The sequence below is a fragment of the Osmerus mordax genome, chromosome 2 (assembly GCF_038355195.1).
Source record: "Osmerus mordax isolate fOsmMor3 chromosome 2, fOsmMor3.pri, whole genome shotgun sequence".
In the NCBI taxonomy this organism is placed as follows: Eukaryota; Metazoa; Chordata; class Actinopteri; order Osmeriformes; family Osmeridae; genus Osmerus; species Osmerus mordax.
Window position 1 is genome coordinate 21,649,555 of NC_090051.1, and position 20,848 is coordinate 21,670,402.

General features: G+C 46.3%; 4 protein-coding genes across 5 annotated transcripts in view; 1 reads left to right on the forward strand and 3 right to left on the reverse strand.

Annotated features, from left to right (window-relative positions):
* gtf2e1 (general transcription factor IIE, polypeptide 1, alpha) overlaps positions 1-8,207 on the reverse strand; it is a 14,339-nt gene extending 6,132 nt beyond the window's left edge. The window contains exons 1-3 of the mRNA XM_067258173.1: positions 8,095-8,207; positions 7,388-7,510; positions 6,803-7,273 (exon numbers count right to left, since the gene is read on the reverse strand). Coding sequence (XP_067114274.1) covers positions 6,803-7,250 — 448 coding nt within the window. The 5' untranslated portion in view covers positions 7,251-7,273; positions 7,388-7,510; positions 8,095-8,207. The remainder of the gene's footprint in view (positions 1-6,802; positions 7,274-7,387; positions 7,511-8,094) is intronic.
* A 38-nt stretch (positions 8,208-8,245) lies between these two features.
* On the forward strand, positions 8,246-10,598 carry rabl3 (RAB, member of RAS oncogene family-like 3). Its single transcript, XM_067257439.1, has 8 exons — positions 8,246-8,306; positions 8,673-8,764; positions 8,875-9,004; positions 9,096-9,210; positions 9,370-9,520; positions 9,660-9,731; positions 9,879-9,917; positions 10,028-10,598. The coding sequence occupies exons 1-8, from the start codon at positions 8,261-8,263 to the stop codon at positions 10,082-10,084; spliced, it is 702 nt and encodes a 233-aa protein (XP_067113540.1). The 5' UTR covers positions 8,246-8,260; the 3' UTR covers positions 10,085-10,598.
* Positions 10,599-11,082: 484 nt separating this feature from the next.
* Positions 11,083-13,039, reverse strand: LOC136965119 (mast cell protease 1A-like). Its single transcript, XM_067259126.1, has 5 exons — positions 12,976-13,039; positions 12,574-12,721; positions 12,059-12,203; positions 11,646-11,897; positions 11,083-11,494 (listed from the first exon to the last, which is right to left on the reverse strand). The coding sequence occupies exons 1-5, from the start codon at positions 13,022-13,024 to the stop codon at positions 11,342-11,344; spliced, it is 747 nt and encodes a 248-aa protein (XP_067115227.1). The 5' UTR covers positions 13,025-13,039; the 3' UTR covers positions 11,083-11,341.
* A 235-nt stretch (positions 13,040-13,274) lies between these two features.
* ercc1 (excision repair cross-complementation group 1) lies at positions 13,275-16,820 on the reverse strand. 2 transcript variants are annotated; one of them, XM_067259468.1, is made up of 9 exons: positions 16,663-16,820; positions 15,891-16,400; positions 15,619-15,722; positions 15,117-15,216; positions 14,904-14,980; positions 14,421-14,520; positions 14,143-14,214; positions 13,918-13,986; positions 13,275-13,751 (listed from the first exon to the last, which is right to left on the reverse strand). In XM_067259468.1, the coding sequence occupies exons 1-9, from the start codon at positions 16,723-16,725 to the stop codon at positions 13,689-13,691; spliced, it is 1,158 nt and encodes a 385-aa protein (XP_067115569.1). In that variant the 5' UTR covers positions 16,726-16,820; the 3' UTR covers positions 13,275-13,688. The 2 variants fall into 2 exon arrangements, with proteins under 2 accessions (XP_067115569.1, XP_067115560.1); XM_067259459.1 differs by having other exon boundaries at positions 15,619-15,740.
* Positions 16,821-20,848: the final 4,028 nt, after the last annotated feature.

Sequence of the window (20,848 nt, forward strand, 5' to 3'; positions counted from 1 at the left end):
GCGACAGGTATGACACCAGGTGTCACATTGACTCATTACCATGGCGGGCGGGCGGGCGAGAGAGCCCGGGGGAGGTGACACGACTCAGCCCTGGACCGAGGAACTGAGAACTCCACAGAGGACAGACTTGCTTAGAACGTCCCTCAAGCACAAAAGTGCCAAACTGTGAGGAGAAGGAGAAGGAAAAGTCAACCGGCGACCTTCCAAGCCGTCGTGTGGAGGATAGACTCCCTCGCGTCTGTCGGTCTCCCGTGATTTCCAGTGTACTGCTGGTTCCTATTCTGCTTGGTGTAGACCAGTCTCCTGACAGCACTTTCACCTCCCCTATAATGTCAAGGACGGCAGGGGAGTTGCCTACTACTGACAGACAAAATAGTTTGGCCATGGAGGAAGTCGCCTCAAAAAGAGAGACTAGTGACAGAACTCGACTGGAGGAACGACCCAGGTAGACGAGTGACAAGGAGAAAAAGAGTGAGTGTCAGGGAGTATTTGTACGTATGTGGGGGGGTGGACTGCACAGAAAGCATTCCGACAGACTCCCAACGTCCTTTACAAAGTAAAAACCACAACTTTCACAAAAACCACCACTCGATCCCTCAGAGAGAAATTCCTTTGGTCTTTTGTGCTGGTAAAGACAAGGCCCCTCACAATTTCAACATAATCATAGACTAAAAACCCTGGCAATTGCACGTCTGCAGAACTCCACACGCCAGCCTTTCTCCCCCTATCAAAAAGCGCCTGACAATTAGCAGTGAGACTAAGGGACAATGCTGCTTTAGGAAGCTTTTGTCACCAGGCAGCGAATAGAACTGGATCTCCTGCTCCATAATTAAGGCGTCTCTCTTTGGTTCGTGGTGATCCCTGTTTCCTGGGTCATTTCAGGGGTTCTTCCTTTCTGTGTGCTGATCAAATATGAATAAGTTGGCCCAGAATTGTAAAGAGTCTGCCATGGACGGTTTTGTAACATCTTTTTTTTTTGTGGCTCTGGAGTTCGAGGTGGCTGATGGGAGTGGAGCAGGTGGGATAAATTGGGAGAGTGGTTGACTAATTGTGTTGGAAGGCGGTACGAGAAGACAGGGGGTGATGTGTGAAGCCAATTTGTGGGGAACCTTTTTTGCGCTCTCAGGGCAAAAGTTCTGACCTTTTAGTTTGTGCGAAAGTTAGTCAAAAGTTTGGTACGTTGTGCGTTTTAGTTTTGCAGGCCTGCGGGCCTGTGCAGTTTGGGGGAAAGCACACCCTCTCTCCAGCATGAGCAGGCAGGGATGAACGGGATGCAGGTAAGAGCACATAACTTAAGAGCGCACTAGAAAGAGAAAGACACAGCAATCGATATATTGAGGTATGCCTTTGTTTTCTTCGCCTTCTGCCTGAATTTCGGCTGCAAGCCAACAGAAAGTAACACCCACTGGAGGCGAATCACACCCCGACTGAAAACATCACTGTCAAAACGTCCTGGAGGGTCGGTGGTGTGTCAGGGGAGGCTTACCTAGACAGGTGACAGGAAAAACGGCTTCTAGCTAAGCAGGAGGTAGGTTGAGTGACCTTCGTGTCTGAACAAACAGGCTGTCGTGTTGGGATAGGACTAGAAGGGATGTATTAAGACTGGTGAAAACAGATGCGCTTTTTCTTTTTTGTGTGTGTGGGTGCGCGTGCGTCACCTGCAGAGTCATGTACTATTCTCTGTGATGTGGTGTCAGGTGTTGCTTGGCTAGCAGAAAGCTGCCTAACAGATTGGCTAACACGCGAACTGGCTGCTTGCTCCATCCTCATCTTAGCTCCGAGGGCTGGGTTACTGCTGTAGCAGCACAAAGTGATACGGAGGACAGACGATACCACAGACCAGAGAGACCCTGAGGAGACCAGAGACCCTGAGGAGACCAGAGACCCTGAGGGGACCAGAGACCCTGAGGGAGACCACAGACCAGACAGACCCAGAGGAGACCACAGACCAGACAGACCCAGAAGAGACCACAGACCAGAGAGACCCTGAGGAGACCACAGACCACAGACCCAGAAGAGACCACAGACCAGAGAGACCCTGAGGAGACCACAGACCCAGAGGAGACCACAGACCAGAGAGACCCTGAGGAGACCACAGACCAGAGAGACCTGGAGGGAGACCACAGTGAAGGCAGAGAAGCCTTCTACTCTAAGCCGACTGCTAAGAGAAAGGCTTTGGTGTGTGTCGCTGCCTGTCTTGTACCTCTTGTCATCTTGAGAGGCTAAGGCCGTTAATTGGAGTAATATCTATAGATGATAAGGATGTTTGTTCTGTGGCCAAAAAAACGGTAAACCATCTAAGGGTCAACAACACTGTTTTAGTACTCCAAGGCCAAGGACGGGTTTGAGACAACTTTCAGATCCTCTGTGACTTTGTCAGAGACAAGAAACGCCAGAGAGGGGAAGACGTTCTGGAAAAACACCCCACAATTACGGAAAGCTGCTTATCTCTTTAAAACAGTCGCCCCATCTGCGCGGAGATCTCCTTATCTGAGGGAGACACCCACCCAATCAAGACGGAGATCTGTTTATCAGTCGGAGACACCCTCCCAATCACGATTAAAATCGACTTATCTGCTGGAGACACCAGCCCAATAGCGATACACATCTACCTCTGTGGGAAACACTCGTCCAATCAGGATGGAGGAGACATCTGTTCCCCCCACCCCAAAAAAAACATAACTCATCGAGGTTTATGCCGCTGTTAAAGGTGCTGTTACATTTGGCCCTGTCCGTGTCGCCGTGTCTTAAGTCTTCTTTAGAATCAATGGTGATTAAACTCCAAAGCTGCCCAGAGACACTTCACTTTTTTTTTAATCAATGTCGGAGACTCAACAGAATTGCTAGAAGAATCCCTGGACCATGTGAACATCCTCCTCAGTGGATGTTGTTCAAGTATTTTATTGTCAGATTCACAGAACAACACAGGGTCAGACTGGGCACTGAAATTCTTTGGACAAGACAACACAAAGCAACCTGGCATAGCATGCCAGTCCTCAGATCATAGGTTACACCTATGATAAGCTAACATATAATATACTAAACCTCCTATATAAGTTGGTGAGGAGTGTTGCTGAAGCTCATTATTAAGGGCTGACACACAAGCGGCAGTCAGAAGCAGCTCGGTCTCAGACGTGAGGAGGACCGGGACCGCTTACAACACATGCTCTTTTCAGGTCGGTCGACTGCCAAAGGCGGACACCTGAAGTGGCAGACATCTGATGTCCAGTGATGGACACAGCACAGTCCCACCGGGGGCCCAGTGATGGACACAGCACAGTCCCACCGGGGGCCCAGTGATGGACACAGCACAGTCCCACCAGGGGCCCAGTGATGGACACAGCACAGTCTCACCGGGGGCCCAGTGATGGACACAGCACAGTCCCACCAGGGGCCCAGTGATGGACACAGCACAGTCCCACCAGGGGCCCAGTGATGGACACAGCACAGTCCCACCAGGGGCCCAGTGATGGACACAGCACAGTCTCACCGGGGGCCCAGTGATGGACACAGCACAGTCCCACCAGGGGCCCAGTGATGGACACAGCACAGTCCCACCGGGGGCCCAGTGATGGACACAGCACAGTCTCACCGGGGGCCCAGTGATGGACACAGCACAGTCCCACCAGGGGCCCAGTGATGGACACAGCACAGTCCCACCGGGGGCCCAGTGATGGACACAGCACAGTCCCACCAGGGGCCCAGTGATGGACACAGCACAGTCCCACCGGGGGCCCAGTGATGGACACAGCACAGTCCCACCGGGGGCCCAGTGATGGACACAGCACAGTCCCACCGGGGGGCCAGTGATGGACACAGCGCCTCCCAGTTTGATTCTTCCTCTTCACAACATGATTTCGCAGCATTTTTATTTGTTCAATGTCTTGGTTTCATGTTGTTTTGCTCCGTTTTAATATGATTTTGCACACAGACTGACTTACACTTCTTTGACTGTTTTCACACTGTGTATCCTAGCAACAGTCCCAGTGGATGACATCTCTTCCTGTTTGGTGGCAAAGTGACGTCATTAACCTTCACCGTGACGAAAAAGTTAAGCACATCGTCTTTGATCAAGAAGAACACAAACAGAACAGCATGTTCAGCCAGCAGTCAAAGAGTTCTGAACTACATCGTGACAGGTGCTGTGTCAAAACAGATATAAACTGTGCTTTTGACAATAATTTAATGTGATTTTTCAATTTGTATTTTAATTTATATTCAAATATGGGCCCTATACTGAAACTCAAAAAATGTGAACAGGTGGACAGCCAATATGGTTCAGAATTTTATAGAAATCACGTAGTGATGTCTGGATTTTCTCACTGAAGAGGACTGACGTCAAAAAGCGAGTCCTGGTTCTGGTTTTCTTGCTCCTTCTCCCTGTGGAAATCTAGGCTACTCTCTGCCTCTAGCAAAGACACACTTGCATACAAAGTAATGAACAGCTCCCAGTGCAGCAGGGGGGGAGGAAGTGATGTCATCCACTTTGCAGTACAGTGCATCCTGGACAGGTGCCAGTTCTCCGAGACGGGATGAGAGAAAGAAATGAATAAACATTGGAGTGATCAATCACTTCTTTCCTCTCTCCCCCCCCCCCCCCCCCCCCCCTGTGAGTACGTCCCTCCACCCTGCAATAAAAAATCCTATCCAAGTCAGACAGGCCTGGTGTTGCATTCCGATCTGTGCCAATTCTTTTGTTTTTCAAATAAAGAGGTTATTACTGTGTGTTATTGTTGCACAAATGGACTGCTGGTTGACTAATATGTTTCTTGGCAAGAACTCGACGCCGGATAAGACCAGCCCTGGTGCTATCTGCTAATGTGCACCATAATTAAGAAGCCAAATCTCCAAATTGGACTGTAACCATGTTTTTCACTTTGCACAAATGGGAGTCCTTTTATAGGCCGCCTCCCTTAACAACTGTGATGTACAATGTGGCACGAGGCAGGTTCCTTGGGGCAGACATGCTCAGAACACAGTTACTCAGTTGTAATGTCCTTATTTTGTGCTTCGCGTGATCACTGTGACAGGTGGAGGGGCACAGTCATTTACTGGTGAGGTAATCAGAAACACTGAAAAGACATCCAATTTCCACACCCCCTCAAAAAAAAAAAAAAATCTTTATCCTGATTGAAAATGTATCCAGGCATAACTGAAAGAGCTGAAAAGATCATAATGACATGCTGCCTTCACAATAAAAAGACATCTTTCTCCCACTCACTGCGTCATCCTCCCAGGACACTCCAATGACTTTGTGATCATCAAGCACAATAACGTGACTAAACCCTCAGTCCTCAGCTTGATCTGCCTCTACGTACCTGCCTACTGAATACACACGTGCCTTACACTTTGGGGGTCAGATGGCTGAGCGGTTAGGGAGTTAGGCTATTAATCAGAAGGTTGTTGGTTCGAATCCTGGCTGTGCTAAATGACGTTTAGCACAGAGAGGATGCTCTGGATAAGAGCGTCTGCTAAATGACTAAATGTAAATGTAAACACTACCTTGCGGCGACTCGTATGACAGGCTGCATGCATGTGAAAGACCCACTGGTATTCACTTGTACTGAAAGAGAGAGTAATGGGAAGTATAAATCATGAGCTTTCACCATTGACTCACAAATAAAAGTGAATTCAGAGATATTTTGATGGGAGTTTTACAACCTGATGGGAGTTTTACAAGAGGACGCACCCAAAAATATTTTTAAAATCAAACCTGGTAAACAGGCGTGGAGAAACCTGTTCGATGAGAGGGATCTACTTTTTGTGAGTGCTTGTTTGCTCTCCATGCCAGTGCAATTGGGTGTATAAAGGCCCGAGGCTTTAAAACTTCCGCACCTGCAGATCAGCAGGAGTCATACGCAGGGGCTGTTCAGCCCTCCTTCAGACTAGGCCCTGAGCCCAGACTCCAGCTGTCCTCCTGATAGGAAACGGACGCCCCGGAAAGAGGCCGACGATAGACCTGGCGTCACACACATGATTTGTGTGCGTTTGGGTTGGGGTGAAATACCCCCGCGCATTATACAGTCCTCACCACGACAAGCCCACTGCCAACAAGCCAAGCCTGAGAGTTATAGCCTGACTCACCCGCAGAAGGTGTGCCAGCGTACTGTGTGTGTGAGAGTAAGTGAGTGTGTGTGTATGTATGTGAACGTGTGGGTGTGTGAGTACAGAACTCTCTTTCCCTTCACTCTTAGTAAATAATTCTGGGGCAAGGGAGGGGGGCGAGAGAGGCAGTACTGAACTGCAGGTCGGATGAATTATACATGGCAGGAAGCACTGAAAGGCAAACTGGAGCCACTCAGAGCACCGCGCCCGTGATCCTCGGACTGTGTGCAGGAAACAGAAGGGACAGCAGAGCTCCTCGGTGAGGGATGACAGGGCAGACGAGGGTTTCTCACAAAAATGTCATGAACTCTTGAGCCTCCTCCCAGGTAATATCAGGATTATTGCGTAACTGGGTCTTAAATGCAGGCTAGATCCATTCAGCTGTGTACGTATAGTTGTCAGTTGTACAGTTGCTCTGGTGAAGACGTATACTGCCATCTAGTGTTCAAGAAGGACTTACTGATGTTACTCACCATAACTGGTCAAAAGCCACCGAATATCTGGGTTTATCTTAATAGTGAGCTTGATTATTGCATGCTCACAGCCCCATTTGCCTCCACGCTTTAATTCTGTCCATTTCTTCAGATTTATCTTAAACTATCTATCTCATCCACTAAAACAACCTTCTCCCTCTCCCCCCACCCCTTCTCTCTCACCTGTCAATAGGGTGGGTCTCCCCCCACCCCTTCCCTCTCACCTGTCATGGGGTCGAACAGCTGGTTGGCCTCCAGGTCAGTGAAGGTGCTGTAGCAGCAGGGGCAGAGGAAGGACGCCCGGTTGGTGGAGTCGCGCTCGTCCGTCTCAATGCGCCGCCGCATGTGGTCCAGCTTGTACTTCACCACGTTGACCAGCAGACGGTAGTTGATGAAGTAGTAGTTGTGGCGTGTGGTTTTCCCGTCGGCCGCTGTCTCCACCCTCATGCGGCACTTGACGAACTTGTCCCCCTTCAGCGTGTTGAGCACCGAGCGCAGCTGCTTGCGGTCGAACTTCAGCAGCTCCAGCATGTCCTCCTCGCGGACGCAGGGGTTGCGGATGAGCACGTCCAGGGCCAGGGCGTGCTCCACCCCGTAGAAGCCCCGAACTACTTGTTTGGCGAGGCGCTTCAATGCAGCAGGGACCTCTGTCAGTAGCTCTGGCTCACTCATCTTCAACGGTTCATAGGAGTGTGCTAGAGAGATTATAGAATATAAAATATGCTTTAGGAAATAGGCCTCAAGGTGGACAGTACAATGGCAGAAGTCTGTGCTGTACACGTATATTGTGTGGTGGGAATGAGCTGTACCGATAGTTTGGCTCCCGAGCAAAGGTGTAGGAGACCGGCAAAATGCCACGGTGAGAGGGACTGTTTCTGGAAAGGACTCCAGCCAATTGGGAGCAGGGCTGCTGCTGTTCGTGGGAATGGATTCTGTGGAGTAACGATTAAACGATTGCAAATGTCTTCACAAGACGACACAACATGATAATTTAGCTGGCTGCCGTAATAACCTGTCTACTAACTGCCAACTGGAAACTCGACTAGGCGTTGCTTAAAATACCATTTAAAGCACATACAAATGCTGACGTTCTGCTATGCCAACTAAATATCTTGCCGACGTTGTCTCACGAGCTTGCTAGTTCACTTTACTAGCTAACTACAACTAGTTGCTACCGAGCGACATGCGGTTGAGTCAAGAATATTTGCCAGCTATGCTAGTTACGATTCTTCAACTGGTTAATCTCTACAACATTGCCATTTGTTTAAAGTTATTCATGATTAGTGCATTTGCCTGAAAAAAAGTATTTTCTACTTTTGCAATAAAAACAGCAAAACTAGTCAAGCTAGCTAGTTAGTCTAGCTAACAACAAATGTAATAGCTAGCTAGCTAGCCGATTGATGGTTCAAGTCATAACGTAAAAAGCGAGACTAATAGTACTACGAAGAGCTAAGCGTATAAGGTTTGTGTACATTTCACTTTCTTTATTTTAATAAGCAGGAAAACCGTCACTTACTTTATAAGATTACAGTTGTTCCTGTAATCAAGTTCAGGCGATTGTTTCGTGTATCACGCTTCACTGATGTCCCGGAAATGAAACCCGGTAAACAAAACCATGTCCAATCAGAGTGCAACGTTGTTTGAGGCCCGGGGATACTTTGATATACTTCTGGTTCACAAAAATGGCTTCTCTTGACAGAGTGAAAGTATTAGTTTTGGGAGATTCCGGTAAGTAGCGCTATATTTATTATATTTTAAATAGATAGTAGTATTTTCACCTGTCTGACATAAATAAAGGATATGTTCGCGGACTTGATTTAATCTAAAGTTGGTTTATTTACATAAAAGTCCGTCGATTAACTGCTACTGCCCTGTGTTGGGAAAGCAACAGCGCTTGTTGTTGAACAAGCGCTTGTTGTCGAACACTAAATAAGAATACACTTTTGAACAGCTAGCCGAGCTAATGTAAACGTTAGTAACATAGCTAGGCTAGCCAGCCAATCAACCCGTGTGTAGGCCTATTCTTAAATACTAGCCAACTCTTAGTTGTAGGAGGCTAAACTACAATGTGTCCTCCTGTCTTTTCCGTGACAGGTGTGGGGAAGTCTTCATTAGTCCATCTGCTGTGTCAAAATCAGGTTTTGGGGAATCCTTCATGGACCGTTGGTTGCTCTGTAGATGTGCGGGTAAGAAGGAAGCGCTGAGTGACTCAACGAGCGGTCAGTCTGTTGTTGGTTCCTGGCTGCGACAACTGTCATGTGTTGCATTGAGGGTTGTTTATGAAATATCATTACAGGCGCATGACTACAAGGAAGGTACCCCGGAGGAGAAGACCTTCTACATTGAATTATGGGATGTTGGAGGGTCAGTAGGAAGTGCTAGCAGTGTTAAAAGCACCAGAGCGGTTTTCTACAACTCAGTCAATGGTGATTAGAATACTTTGTGGGTATAAAGCATTCAGAAAACAAAAACGTCCATGGATTAGATGGTAATAATGCGTCTTTTGCATCTTTGCAGGCATTATACTAGTTCACGATCTGACGAACAAGAAATCCTCCCAAAATCTATATCGCTGGTCTTTAGAAGCCTTAAACAGAGACTCGTCTCCAACAGGAGTTATCGTATCAAATGGGTTTGTTTTGTCACAACAGTCAGCACATAGCAGATAATAATTATATTATAGGCTACTACAGCTACTAATATTATAACTTACATACATAACTACTTCAGATATCGCTAAGCTTTTTGCGATAGTGTTTTGTAATATCCCCTCTTTGTGTGAATGCTTCAGTGATTATGACCGAGAGCAGTTTGCTGAGAACCCAGTGCCTTTGTTGTTGATCGGCACCAAGTTTGACCAGATCCCAGAAAACAAGCGCAGCGATGTTCTCAACAGGACAGCCTTCCTCTCTGAAGACTTCAACGCCGAAGAGATCAATCTGGTAGCTACCTCTAACCTTTCTTGTTGGAGTCCTCTGCGACCATCAAGCTAGCCACCGCTAATGTGCAACGCCAATTAGCCTAGTTCTGTACCGTAAGCCATTGGAACAGCTTGTTATGGTACATTTGCTATTATTGCAGGACTCCACCAATCCAAGATATCTAGCTGCCGGTACCTCTAATGCAGTGAAGCTAAGTAGGTTCTTTGACAAGGTGAGATGTTATGATGATTGTAAATATATACTGTATAAGTGTGTTTGTGTGTATTGGCATGCAATACGAATGGAACACAAATATTAAATTGATTAGTTTGCCTAAGTTTGTATGTGAGCAGTCTGTTGTCCGTCCCATGTCTGTTAGGTCATCGAGAAGAGATACTTCACAAGAGATCCAAGTCAAGTATGTATAATGTTGTTTTTGTCTTTCAACGTCCTCAGTTTTAGTGCATAGCATGCTGATACAGTCACCTGTTCATTCTCTATCAAAAAAATATGACTTCCCCTCTTCAGATGACTGGTTTCACAGAGCGAAAAAGGTTCAACTTCAAAAGCCAACACTACGACTGAGCTTGCAGCCACAGGGCATGAGCGGTCTGTGGTTGTAACTCTGCAGCACAGCATTTCTCTCTTTCTTTCTCTACGTTCTTCTGTTTCCCACGCATGATTTAATTCCTAATAAGACAACTTGTAAATAGAAATAAAACACAGTTGTGTTGATTGCTTTAAGAAGTAGCGGTGTTGGTGCACAGGGGGAATCTTACATTTATTAATTTTGACATGCATTTGCTCGTCTATTTACGAAAATGTTTCCAACAGACTTGAGTTTTCTGTTCCACACTGATGCTAATGTAATGCTACCCTTTCTCAAATTTTTGCTACATTAGCAAGTGGATTGTATATTTTGTGGCGCTCATGCTTGTCATATGTTAAGAGATAATACAGTAATATGATGACACTGAAAAGATGCAGGTTATTGAATTTCTTCTCAACAAATGAAGAATTAGCAGTAATTGGTTAACTAAGAAAATACAAACAAATAATTGCTGTACAGATACTGTAATAAAAAAAGATTGCTTATCTGTCCTGAATCCAGGTGTGTTTAGTGCTGTTGGAACAGGCCGTACTGTTGATTACAATTGACATCGCAATTGTCTGTTTTAGATTGTATTACATTTACATTTAGTCATTTAGCAGACGCTCTTATCCAGAGCGACTTACAGTAAGTACAGGGACATTCCCCCGAGGCAAGTAGGGTGAAGTGCCTTGCCCAAGGACACAACGTCATCTGGCACGGCCAGGAATCGAACTGGCAACCTTCTGATTACAAGCCCGCTTCCCTAACCGCTCAGCCACCTGACTCCCATTAGTCCTATCACACATCACAAGGACCCAGTAAAGGATACATTGCACATAGTTTTAATTACTTATTGATAACAGGAGCCAAATATTTATTGTGATCAAAAACAACAAGTAATAGCTGACAAAAATGTATTGCTATTTGTTTGTCAGTCTGTTCATCTGAAAACCACTAAGAGACTCATTTGGAATTGTTTTTTAAGCTTTATTGAAAAAATCCTATAAAATACAAAAATAATTACTAGCAACATAGAATATCTACCTAATAAGCACATAAGTGTTGTAAAAAGACTGAATCCACATACTGTCTTTTCGATTCCTTAATCCCTTATTGATAACTGGAGCTAAACATTTATTGTGATCAAATACAACAAGTAATAGCAGACAAAAATGTATTGCTATTTGTTGATAATACCTTTATACGAACAAAGATTTAACAAATACATTTTCCATCAGGCATAAAAACAGCTATCCATTCAGCATCTCATTAATCCAGGGCATGAAGAAAGGGATTTTCATGTACACATGTGGATACCTTGTGTCTTTACAGTTTTCTTTATAATTGAAAGCCACAATACCCTGCGCCTTTGAGTTGCAAACCAGTGGCCCTCCTGAGTCTCCCTGAGAAGTGAAACAAACACATTTAAAACTTGAATGCAACTCAAACTACTATCAATTGTTTGACTATTTCCCTACTGTACCTTGAATAAGCTGGTACTAACTGACCAACTGACACTGACTTGACGTTGACTTAACCTCAACAAGTTATTACCTGGCAAAATCCTTTTCCTGCGTCAGTGAGAGTACACATCATTTGTGAAGGTTTGAAGTGCTTCTGCCACACCCGCTTGCAATCAGAGTTACTCCCAAGCTTGACGGTGGTCTCCATCAGAACATCTGATGCATATGACTTGGATTCCACCATGCCCCAGCCAGCTACAGAGCACTTTGCTGGAGTTTCCCCATTCTTCTTAGGGAGACCAATGACCTTCACAAACCTATTCAGTTTGGCTTTTGTCTTAAGCTGTAAAGGGGAAAGAAAATCCAAATATACTGTAAATTCCATACATTTATTGTTATTTTTCATATTTTTGGTTATCTTTGGAACTCTTTCAGTGATTAGGTCTAGATTGCTCATCAACTATCTGTGGTGAAGCCATACATCTTAAATGTATAGATATTTACCTTTAGTAGCATGACATCATATTCAAGCTGATTATATCTCAGATGTAAAGGATGGCGTAGGTAACGGGCCACCTCTATCTTCTGCTGAGTTTTCTCAGGCTTGGATAGATTGTGTGCACCGAGGACGACCGTTAAAGGGTGAGACCTGATAACAAATATGGTAACCACATTTGTAAGGGGTAAGGTACACTACAAAAATGTGATGTTTTACTTGGAATTAGACATCTATATTAAAGATGGTGTACATTTTCTCAAATGGAATTTGAAGAATGTAGATTTTGTCAGAAAGTACAGATATAAATATAAAGGTTGAATAATTATGTTGTTCAGCTAGAACACAAACATCTTTGGGATGTGACTCCCTGTATTTCAAACTCCTCAAGTCTAAATGGACACGGGAAAGCAGTTTGTTGACCAATTCCATCAACAAAATAAGGATGAGTGTCATTGTGCCAAGGCACTTTAACACACATCACAATCTGTCTGGCGTAACATAAAGAAGGAAAATGGCTGACTGTAAACAGTGTCCGGAAGTCAGGACATAATCCTCCCGGATCAGCATTCCCCCACAGTAGTGTGCTCCGTTGTGCTGGAGGGACACCATGTAGGGTCTGGAGTGCTTCTTAGCTTCATGACCTCCTACTATACCACTCTGAGATGCCCCTAGAGGAGGAAATACATATTGCAAACAACGAATGAGATAAGGTTCACAGTTCAGACTGTACATCCTGCTAAACATTTCCCCAACACATCAGTTGTGGTGATGTTGTAAGATAACCACAAAACGAAGAATGCCGAACCAAGTTTAACTGAGGGTTATTGCGAGAACCAAGATTAAACTGAAGAAAAGAGACATAAGACTAGTCTGCCAGGAAACAGCTCAGGGGTTCAGGAAAATGTAATTTATAGAAACTCACCAGAGGTGGCAAGGAGCTGGACTAGGACCAGCAGATACAGCAGATACATGTGGAGATGCAGGGAACTCCTGTTAGCTATATAGGCTGCTGTATCACCACTCCCACCAACACACACACTCAAAAAGCCCTGCAGTTCCACACAGGAAAGGTGGTTGGTTGGTGGTCTCAGCTGATTCAGAATGAGAGCAGAGGTAGAATGGAAATATCACACCTTGCCTTTAGAAGAAAGGCAAGGTGTGAAAGAAAGGCAAGAACCCATCAGTCTGTTCATCTGAAAACCATTAAGAGACTCATTTGGAATTGATTTTAAGCTTTATTGAAAAAATGCTAGGAAATACCAAAAAACATTTACTGGCAACGTAGAATATGTACCTAATAACCACATAATTGTCGTAAAAAGACTAAACACCGCATATTGTCGTTTCAATTCCTTTCCAAAAGGCATTTCAAGTCAAATAATGAATCTCTCCATGTGGTTAATGAACACCACTAGCCTCTTTTCATGATGCTCCATTCTCTTCAAATATATAACTCTGTAAAGTTTCATATTGGAAGCAAGCCAAGGCTTGGTTCAGCACTAAACCACAGTTCTGTACAAGAGATTTCCTGTCCTCATTTAACGAACCCACAAGCATTATTGCTGTAGGTTACAGTGTGAAATAGGTGAGCCAGACAGGGGCCAGGCCCTGTTGAAGACTGGAAAAAAGGCCCAGTCAGCTCTCCTTCTTCCTGGACTTTAAGAAGGGTTGGTGGAGCACATCATAGAGACGCCGGGCCTGCAAGACAGGGGGGCACAAGGACACCAAGTCAGAAAAGAAGAACCAAAGATTTAATAAAGGTGTTACGACTTCAGACTAAAGAAGCAGTTAAGATCTGCCTCAGTGTGTTAGACTAGTACTGCCAACCTGGTCTCAGTCCTCCTCTCCTCTCCAGTACTCTCACCTTCTGTGGCCCCAGCCCGGGGCACAACACCAGGTCTTCTTTAGAAGCCTTGATGATACCCTCGATGGACTGCAAAACAAGTCAAGATCATAGACATTAATATCCGCACACCATAAAATAGTCATTCCTCTAGTTCATTGTGAAAAATGCATGTTGTTCTACAATGTCAAGGATGCATGAATACAGAGAACCCAAGGGTCCTCGAACATTCTGAAGACCACTCACAGAGAAGGTGGACAGCATGGTTATGGCGTCTGTCTTGTTGACAGACTTAACTGTGGTCAGGCAGTCAGTCACCTTTAAAAGCAACCAAAACAGTTATGAGGTAGTTGGCCAGAGCATAGAGCAACTAGTTAAGAACTGGTCCCAACCAGGCAAACCAGCCTGAAAGGAGATATCTAAAATATCTTTTGAAGATCTGGTGCATGTTTAAGGGTGCTGGCATTGTAAGGCAGAAAGAGTACAGCTTCCCAAAGGTGAATGTGGGAAAAGGTTCCAGGTACCTTAGACAGGTAGTCCTTCTCCACCTGCTCCTTCAGCAGGTCAGCAGGTTTCTTCTCGTAGGACTTGAACGTCTCCAGGTAGCGCCCCGCCTCCTCGGGACTGGAATTGATGGAGTAAAGACAGTTATCTAAGAGGGGCCCACCGTGGCCATGGGAAATCTGTGCTTCCACACGTGGCTGGGTCATGAAACTGCTCATCACAGACTCCCTTATCCCTCGACCCGGTGAAGATTCATTTCTGTAAAATTATAGCTCTGTCTTAAGTTTATAGCTCTTGATTTAAGTTTTCAGAGCACATGGGTAATGTTTTATTAGTATTGGGGCCATGGGGTCTTAGTATCTATACATAGCATCTAATAAATATAGCAGGTACTGTACTGTGACCCAGACTAATTTCCCCTGGGAAAATGAAGTCAGTTTCAACTCATGTTACGTCTGTTACCTATAAACAAACATATAAGTCATTGTTGACCCGTGTCTCACCTCCAGGCCAGGATGAGAGTGCAGTCAGCCATGATGCAGATCCGAGCCAGCTCTTTCAGCGAATGGTGTGGATCTTTCTACAAGATGCAACCAATCACATCCAAGATTAGAGGAGGGGCTTTACTGGCATTGTCGAAAGAATATGTTGTGAAATTCATTTATTGTGAATATAAATATCAAGACATGTTTTGGGGTATTTAATAAATACTTTACCACATCCACTTGCAACAGGAGGACCCTGAGCGTGAAGGTTTGTCCTAGCTGTTTTAGACGGTCATGGATGTAGTTAGGGTTGAGGTTATGGTATCTCAGACTGCAGGTTTGAAGTGGGTCAAAACAAAACACATTTTCCAATGATAAAGAGAGAGAATGAAATGAGTAAGAACACAACTGGAGAAATTAGCTCATCGGTCTTAAGGACCTGACCATCTGTGTGTGTGTGTGTGGGGGGGGGGGGGGGGGGGGGGGGAATCATATGCAACAGGAAAAGACTGTGGTAGACTTGAGATCTGTCAAACGGTGAGTGGGACGTGAGATAGCACAACATCCTGTCTGACAGCAGAATAACCACACAGCAAGGCAAAGGTGGCAATACAAACTAAGTGAAAGGCTGTCTCAAGCATGTGTATAGGTGCATGACACACACACACACACTCATGCGACACACACACACTCATGCATGACACACACACACACACACACAGCTAATCCGGACCTGAGAAAGAGAGAACACGTGGTCTGTCCCAGGACATAGTCAGGCACCACTTCTCCAAACTCCCAGGGAACGCTTCTCACAAACTTCAGAACTGGATTTCCTCTCTGCACAGAACAGAGACGCTGCAAGTATTTACCACGATGACGACAACTACTATCGCTTTGGTTCAAAGATAACAACAGACTAGAAAACAAGGAACAACGCTTGCAATCTACACGGTCAACCATTGATCACAGTTTCTTTTTTCCAGATGTTTCATTCATCAGTCGTACCTGTCGAGGGCTGACAATGATGCTGTTCCCTGATCCCACCGGTCTGGGACCCAGGCTGCTTGGGCCAACCTTGTGACCCTCCGCCTGTTGCTGGTCCCTCCCAGCACCCCGGCCCTCCTCCTGCTCACCTCCTGGAGGTCCACCTCCATCACTGCCCCCCCCAGCCTCTCTAAGCGCTTCGCAGGGCTTCACAGACCCAACAGCGGAGGATGAACCCATGTCAGACCCACCAGGAACCTCTAGACTAGGACCCGGCCTAGAAGTGGCAAGCTCGTCTCCTGTGATTCTTTCTGCGTTGTCAGCTGTCGCCCTTGACACGCCGTCTTCATTGTGCAGGTTGGAAGGAAGGCGAGGTGGAGGATGACGTGCGTGGCTACTGCTCTGGACGACGAATTCTGCATAGGATTGTGGTTGGCCGGCAGATAGAGGTGGTACTGGCTGATAAGAAGATTCAGACTTGGTTGAGACAGTGAGGCCTGCCTTTGATGACGGCTGAAACAAGGGCTTCACCTGCGGGAGAGAGACGTGTTTATGATGCAGATAATTCCTGTTTTCTTTTACCAAGTGTAACACAAGCAATGCAAGTTACAAAGAAAGCAATATACTACAAGCTAACATTGATAACTCAATAGCTAACTAGCTTTGCACATTGTATGCACATATGCGCAGAATAAACTTGATAGGAACACAATAGTAGGGGATAGTAGGTACTGTAGCTAGCTAGCCTAGCTCCTATCTATAGACATAATAACGTCGTTAGACTATCACTAACCGGTGTTCTTTTCTTAGTGAAAGCAGAGTCGTCGAGGTTAATATTAAACTTTTTTCTTTCCATTTTTTTAATAAGGACTTGCTAATATTTAACCCAGCCAGTGGTTTTTTAAAACATTTTTGTTTCAAATGTATCGAGTTATTTCCGAATGGTTTTGAAGCGAGACTAGAGCGGCAGTACTACAAGGCATAGCAAGATGATGCCAGAGCAATCGATTCGTTTATAGTCGATGATCGTCACCAGAGGGCGCCGTAGTTCTACATCTAAAACGAGCGTCTAAAAAGTATTGCCTGCGGTTTCAAAAGGTGTAAAAACCCAAGGCGGTATATAAAAATAATGCAGCAACAGATGTGCTATCTTTCTCACTCGCTACCACAAGAACACCTAGATAATACTGATAATACTGTCACCTTAATTGAAGGATAATAAAGTGTTGAGCTCTACGGCATTTAGGCCTACTGGTAGTGAGAAACCACAGACTCAGTTGTGGTTAGCACAAAGGAAGGATGACTTCACGAGCAGAGTAGTGAGAGTAGCAACAACATTTTTATTTATTTCAGATAAAGTTCAACCCAAGCAAACAGTGCTTTGTGGATTTTTAGAAACCTTTTAGAAACCATACCTTGCTCATAATTGTACAAAATAAAACACCCAATACAAAAAGTGAGCAAACCAAGAATCAATTACATTGTAGAGTACACATCAGTGTCGTTCAACAGCTGCTGCCACAGTCCGACTCCAACACACATAACTAAATACTTGTATCACAAAACCAACCAGTAGAGTGTCCTTGGTTTGAATCCCGGGTGCTCCCCATACAGAGCCCTTAGTGACCCCAGTGTGCTTCCCGCGGGCCTGTGAGGCAATGTGGCTGACGTCAGCTCCCCCACCACCAGGGCCCTGTCTCTCTGATAACAGCATGCTCCATTAGATCACACCACCACCACCCTGCTAATTTACCCCAGCCCCCCACACACACGCACGCACACACACACACACACACACACACACACACACACACACACACACACACACACACACTCCAACAGCCCTCCCCACTAAGACAATGGGAGGTGGAACAAGTGACTGCCTTCAGCAAGGCCTAACATGATGCCAGACAGATACACACTCTCATCACAAAGGGGCCAGTTCATGCCCAGACCTGAAGAAAAAAAGTATAGTCGTTCAGAATAGAGAGAGAAAATCTTCTGTGTTGGTGTATCAGGGACAGGTCTGGTGAGGCAGCCTGCTGTCAGGCTGTGGTGTGGGGTCCTCTCAATCCCACACCACTGGGATCTAGTGAAGGAGGCCCAGAATACCAGGAGGGGAGGGGTGAGGGGGGACTTCGTTGTGTCTCTGTACCCCCCATGTTCCCCTCGGCTCTGACGTGCTGCTCACTTGACAGAACTGTTCTCCACACACTGTCTCCCTAACCACCTTGGTTTCATTCTCTCACTCTCTCTCTCTCTCTCTCTCTCTCTCTCTCTCTCTCTCTCTCTCTCTCTCTCTCTCTCTCAATTCAGTTCAATTTAGCTTTATTAGCTTGACAGTCATTACAACCGTATTGCCAAAGCAGGAGGCACAGCAACAGACAACCATACATCAACAACACCATTCAAAAACAACATAAGGATCAACATAACATCAACATGTGATCAACATAACATCTCTCTCTCTCTCTCTCTCCTCTCTCTCTCGTCTCTCTCTCTCTCTCTCTCTCTCTCTCTCTCTCTCTCTCTCTCTCTCTCTCTCTCCCTCTCTCTCTCTCTCTCTCTTAACGGGTGAGTTCCTTCACCAATGAGACGTGTCAGACAGTGTTGCAGCTATCAGACCCTTTCAGCCCCCCCTCCCTCCATCCTAACTGCCCACAAACACATATGCTCAGTGGACATTGACACATATGTCCAATAACTGCTCCTGTCCTTTTGACCGCACAGCACCCTCTGTCAACTGTTTGTGGATTATAAACACCGTTGGTCCACACTACTGTGTGTTTATTTGTGTGTATGATTGCGTGGGGGGTGGTTTTACTAGTGTGTGTGAATGTCTAGGGGTTCATTTATCAGTGTGTGTGTGTGTGTTTATTTTATTAGTGGGTGCATGTGTGTGTGTGTGGGGGGGGTATTTTATCAGTGTGTGTGAGTGTGTAGGGGTAATTTATCAGTGTGTGTGTGTGTGTGTGTCTGTGTGTGAGGCCTGAAGTTGGTCCCTCTCACCAGCTTCATTAACAAGACTGGGAGGGTTGAGGGACATCTGCTTACAGCCTGTCTCTCAGGGCAGCTTGACCCTCAGCAAGTGGAGGGGTATCTGGGCTGGGGGGGAAGGCTGGGGGGATGGAGGGGTATCTGGGCTGGGGGGGGAAGGGGTGGGGGGGCGGGGGGTATGGAGGGTGGCCAAGACCGTGCCAGAAAAACGGCGCGGCCCTCGTCCAGATGGTGCCAGGCAAACGTTTCCCCACGTAGGCACGCCAGTGACCGCTAAAAATACACCCCCCCTCTCTCTCTCACTCACACACACACACACACTCTTCAGATATGACCCCATGTCCATCACTGGCCCTATGGACCTGTCAGAGAGAGCGGGCAACCTGCCCAGAACCAATCAGATGGATGCACACACACACACTTACTGGTGCACAAAACAACAACAACACACACATGCACACACACACATGCACACACACACCAACAGTATGACAAGAGGATCATCTATGTTATTTGAAGAATTGTTCCTATGATATCTTAAAAATAAGATTTATCAGCCACACAGGAGATTATAAGTAAAAAGCAGGTATCTGATTTTAAGTGAGTGAATGAGTGAGTAAGTGGGTGTCACTCACTCAGAAACTTAAAATGAGATACCTTCTTTTACCACTCACTCACTCACACACAGCAGTCCTGCCATCAGTCCAGGTCTAACAGCAACATTTAGCACCGGGCCCACATTGCTGCATTGTCTCTGTGTGAACCTCTGCCCTGAACTCTCTCTCTTTCCCTCTCTCTCTCCCTGCCCTGAACTCTCTCTTTCTACCTGTCTCTCACTCCCTGCCCTGAACTCTCTCTTTCTACCTGTCTTTCTCTCCCTGCCCTCTGCTCCTCCCTGCCTGTCTGCCTGTCTGTCTGTCTGCCTTTCTGACTGCCTGGCCGCTGCAGCCACCACCTTCACTCCCCCCCCCCCCCTCCATCCTCTAGCCTCTCCCCCCCTCTCTCTCCCCTCCTCTCTGCACCCCCATGCGGTGCGAGGGCCATGTCGAGCTGTCAGCCCCCCTTCTACCCCCCCCCCACGGCCTGCCAAGCGGCCCGTCCCCGGCCAGAGGGGGCAAACGGTCGGGGCGTCTCCGTGGGTACGACCAGGTCCTCCTGCCACCGCTGTGCAGGACCCCCGCGCCAGATTGAGCCTCCAGCTGGCTCGCCACCGGGGCCCGCGCCGGACCCCATGCTGGGGGGACACATGCCCCGAAAACTGCTGCCCTCCCACCGGTAACACACACACAAACAGTCACTAACACACACACTAACACACACACTAACACACACACTAACACACACACTAACACACACACTAACACACACACACACACACACACACTAACACACACACTAACACACACACTAACACACACACTAACACACACACTAACACACACACTAACACACACACACACACACACTAACACACACACTAACACACACACTAACACACACACTAACACACACACTAACACACACACTAACACACACACTAACACACACACTCTGTCCTCGGTGGACTCACACACACACCCAGTCAGATCTCAGAACCCAGACTGAAGGACACGATTGTTTGTTTTTCATCCACTCATTCAGGTTGTCTGCAGACACGCCTTAGATATGATAGAAAAACTTCAAAATAAAGTAGAAATATGACATGCATGCATCTAAAAACGGGGTTGTACGGTTGCCTGTGGAGAAGCTACTCATCAAAATCAGTAAACAGAGACATCTTTGTTAAAAGTTTTAATTCTTCTCAGGCAGAACTTGCATCATCTCTTCCCTGGTTCCAGTGAGGTTCTGTGTTTCTCCCTGTGCATTCTTGTTAGCTACACCAGCAGACCTGTTTACCATAGTTAACGCTATTCTGCACCACCCAGGGAAGCCTGCCCTGCCTTGTTAGTGGCATCCTGCAATCGCACACAGTTCCCTACACC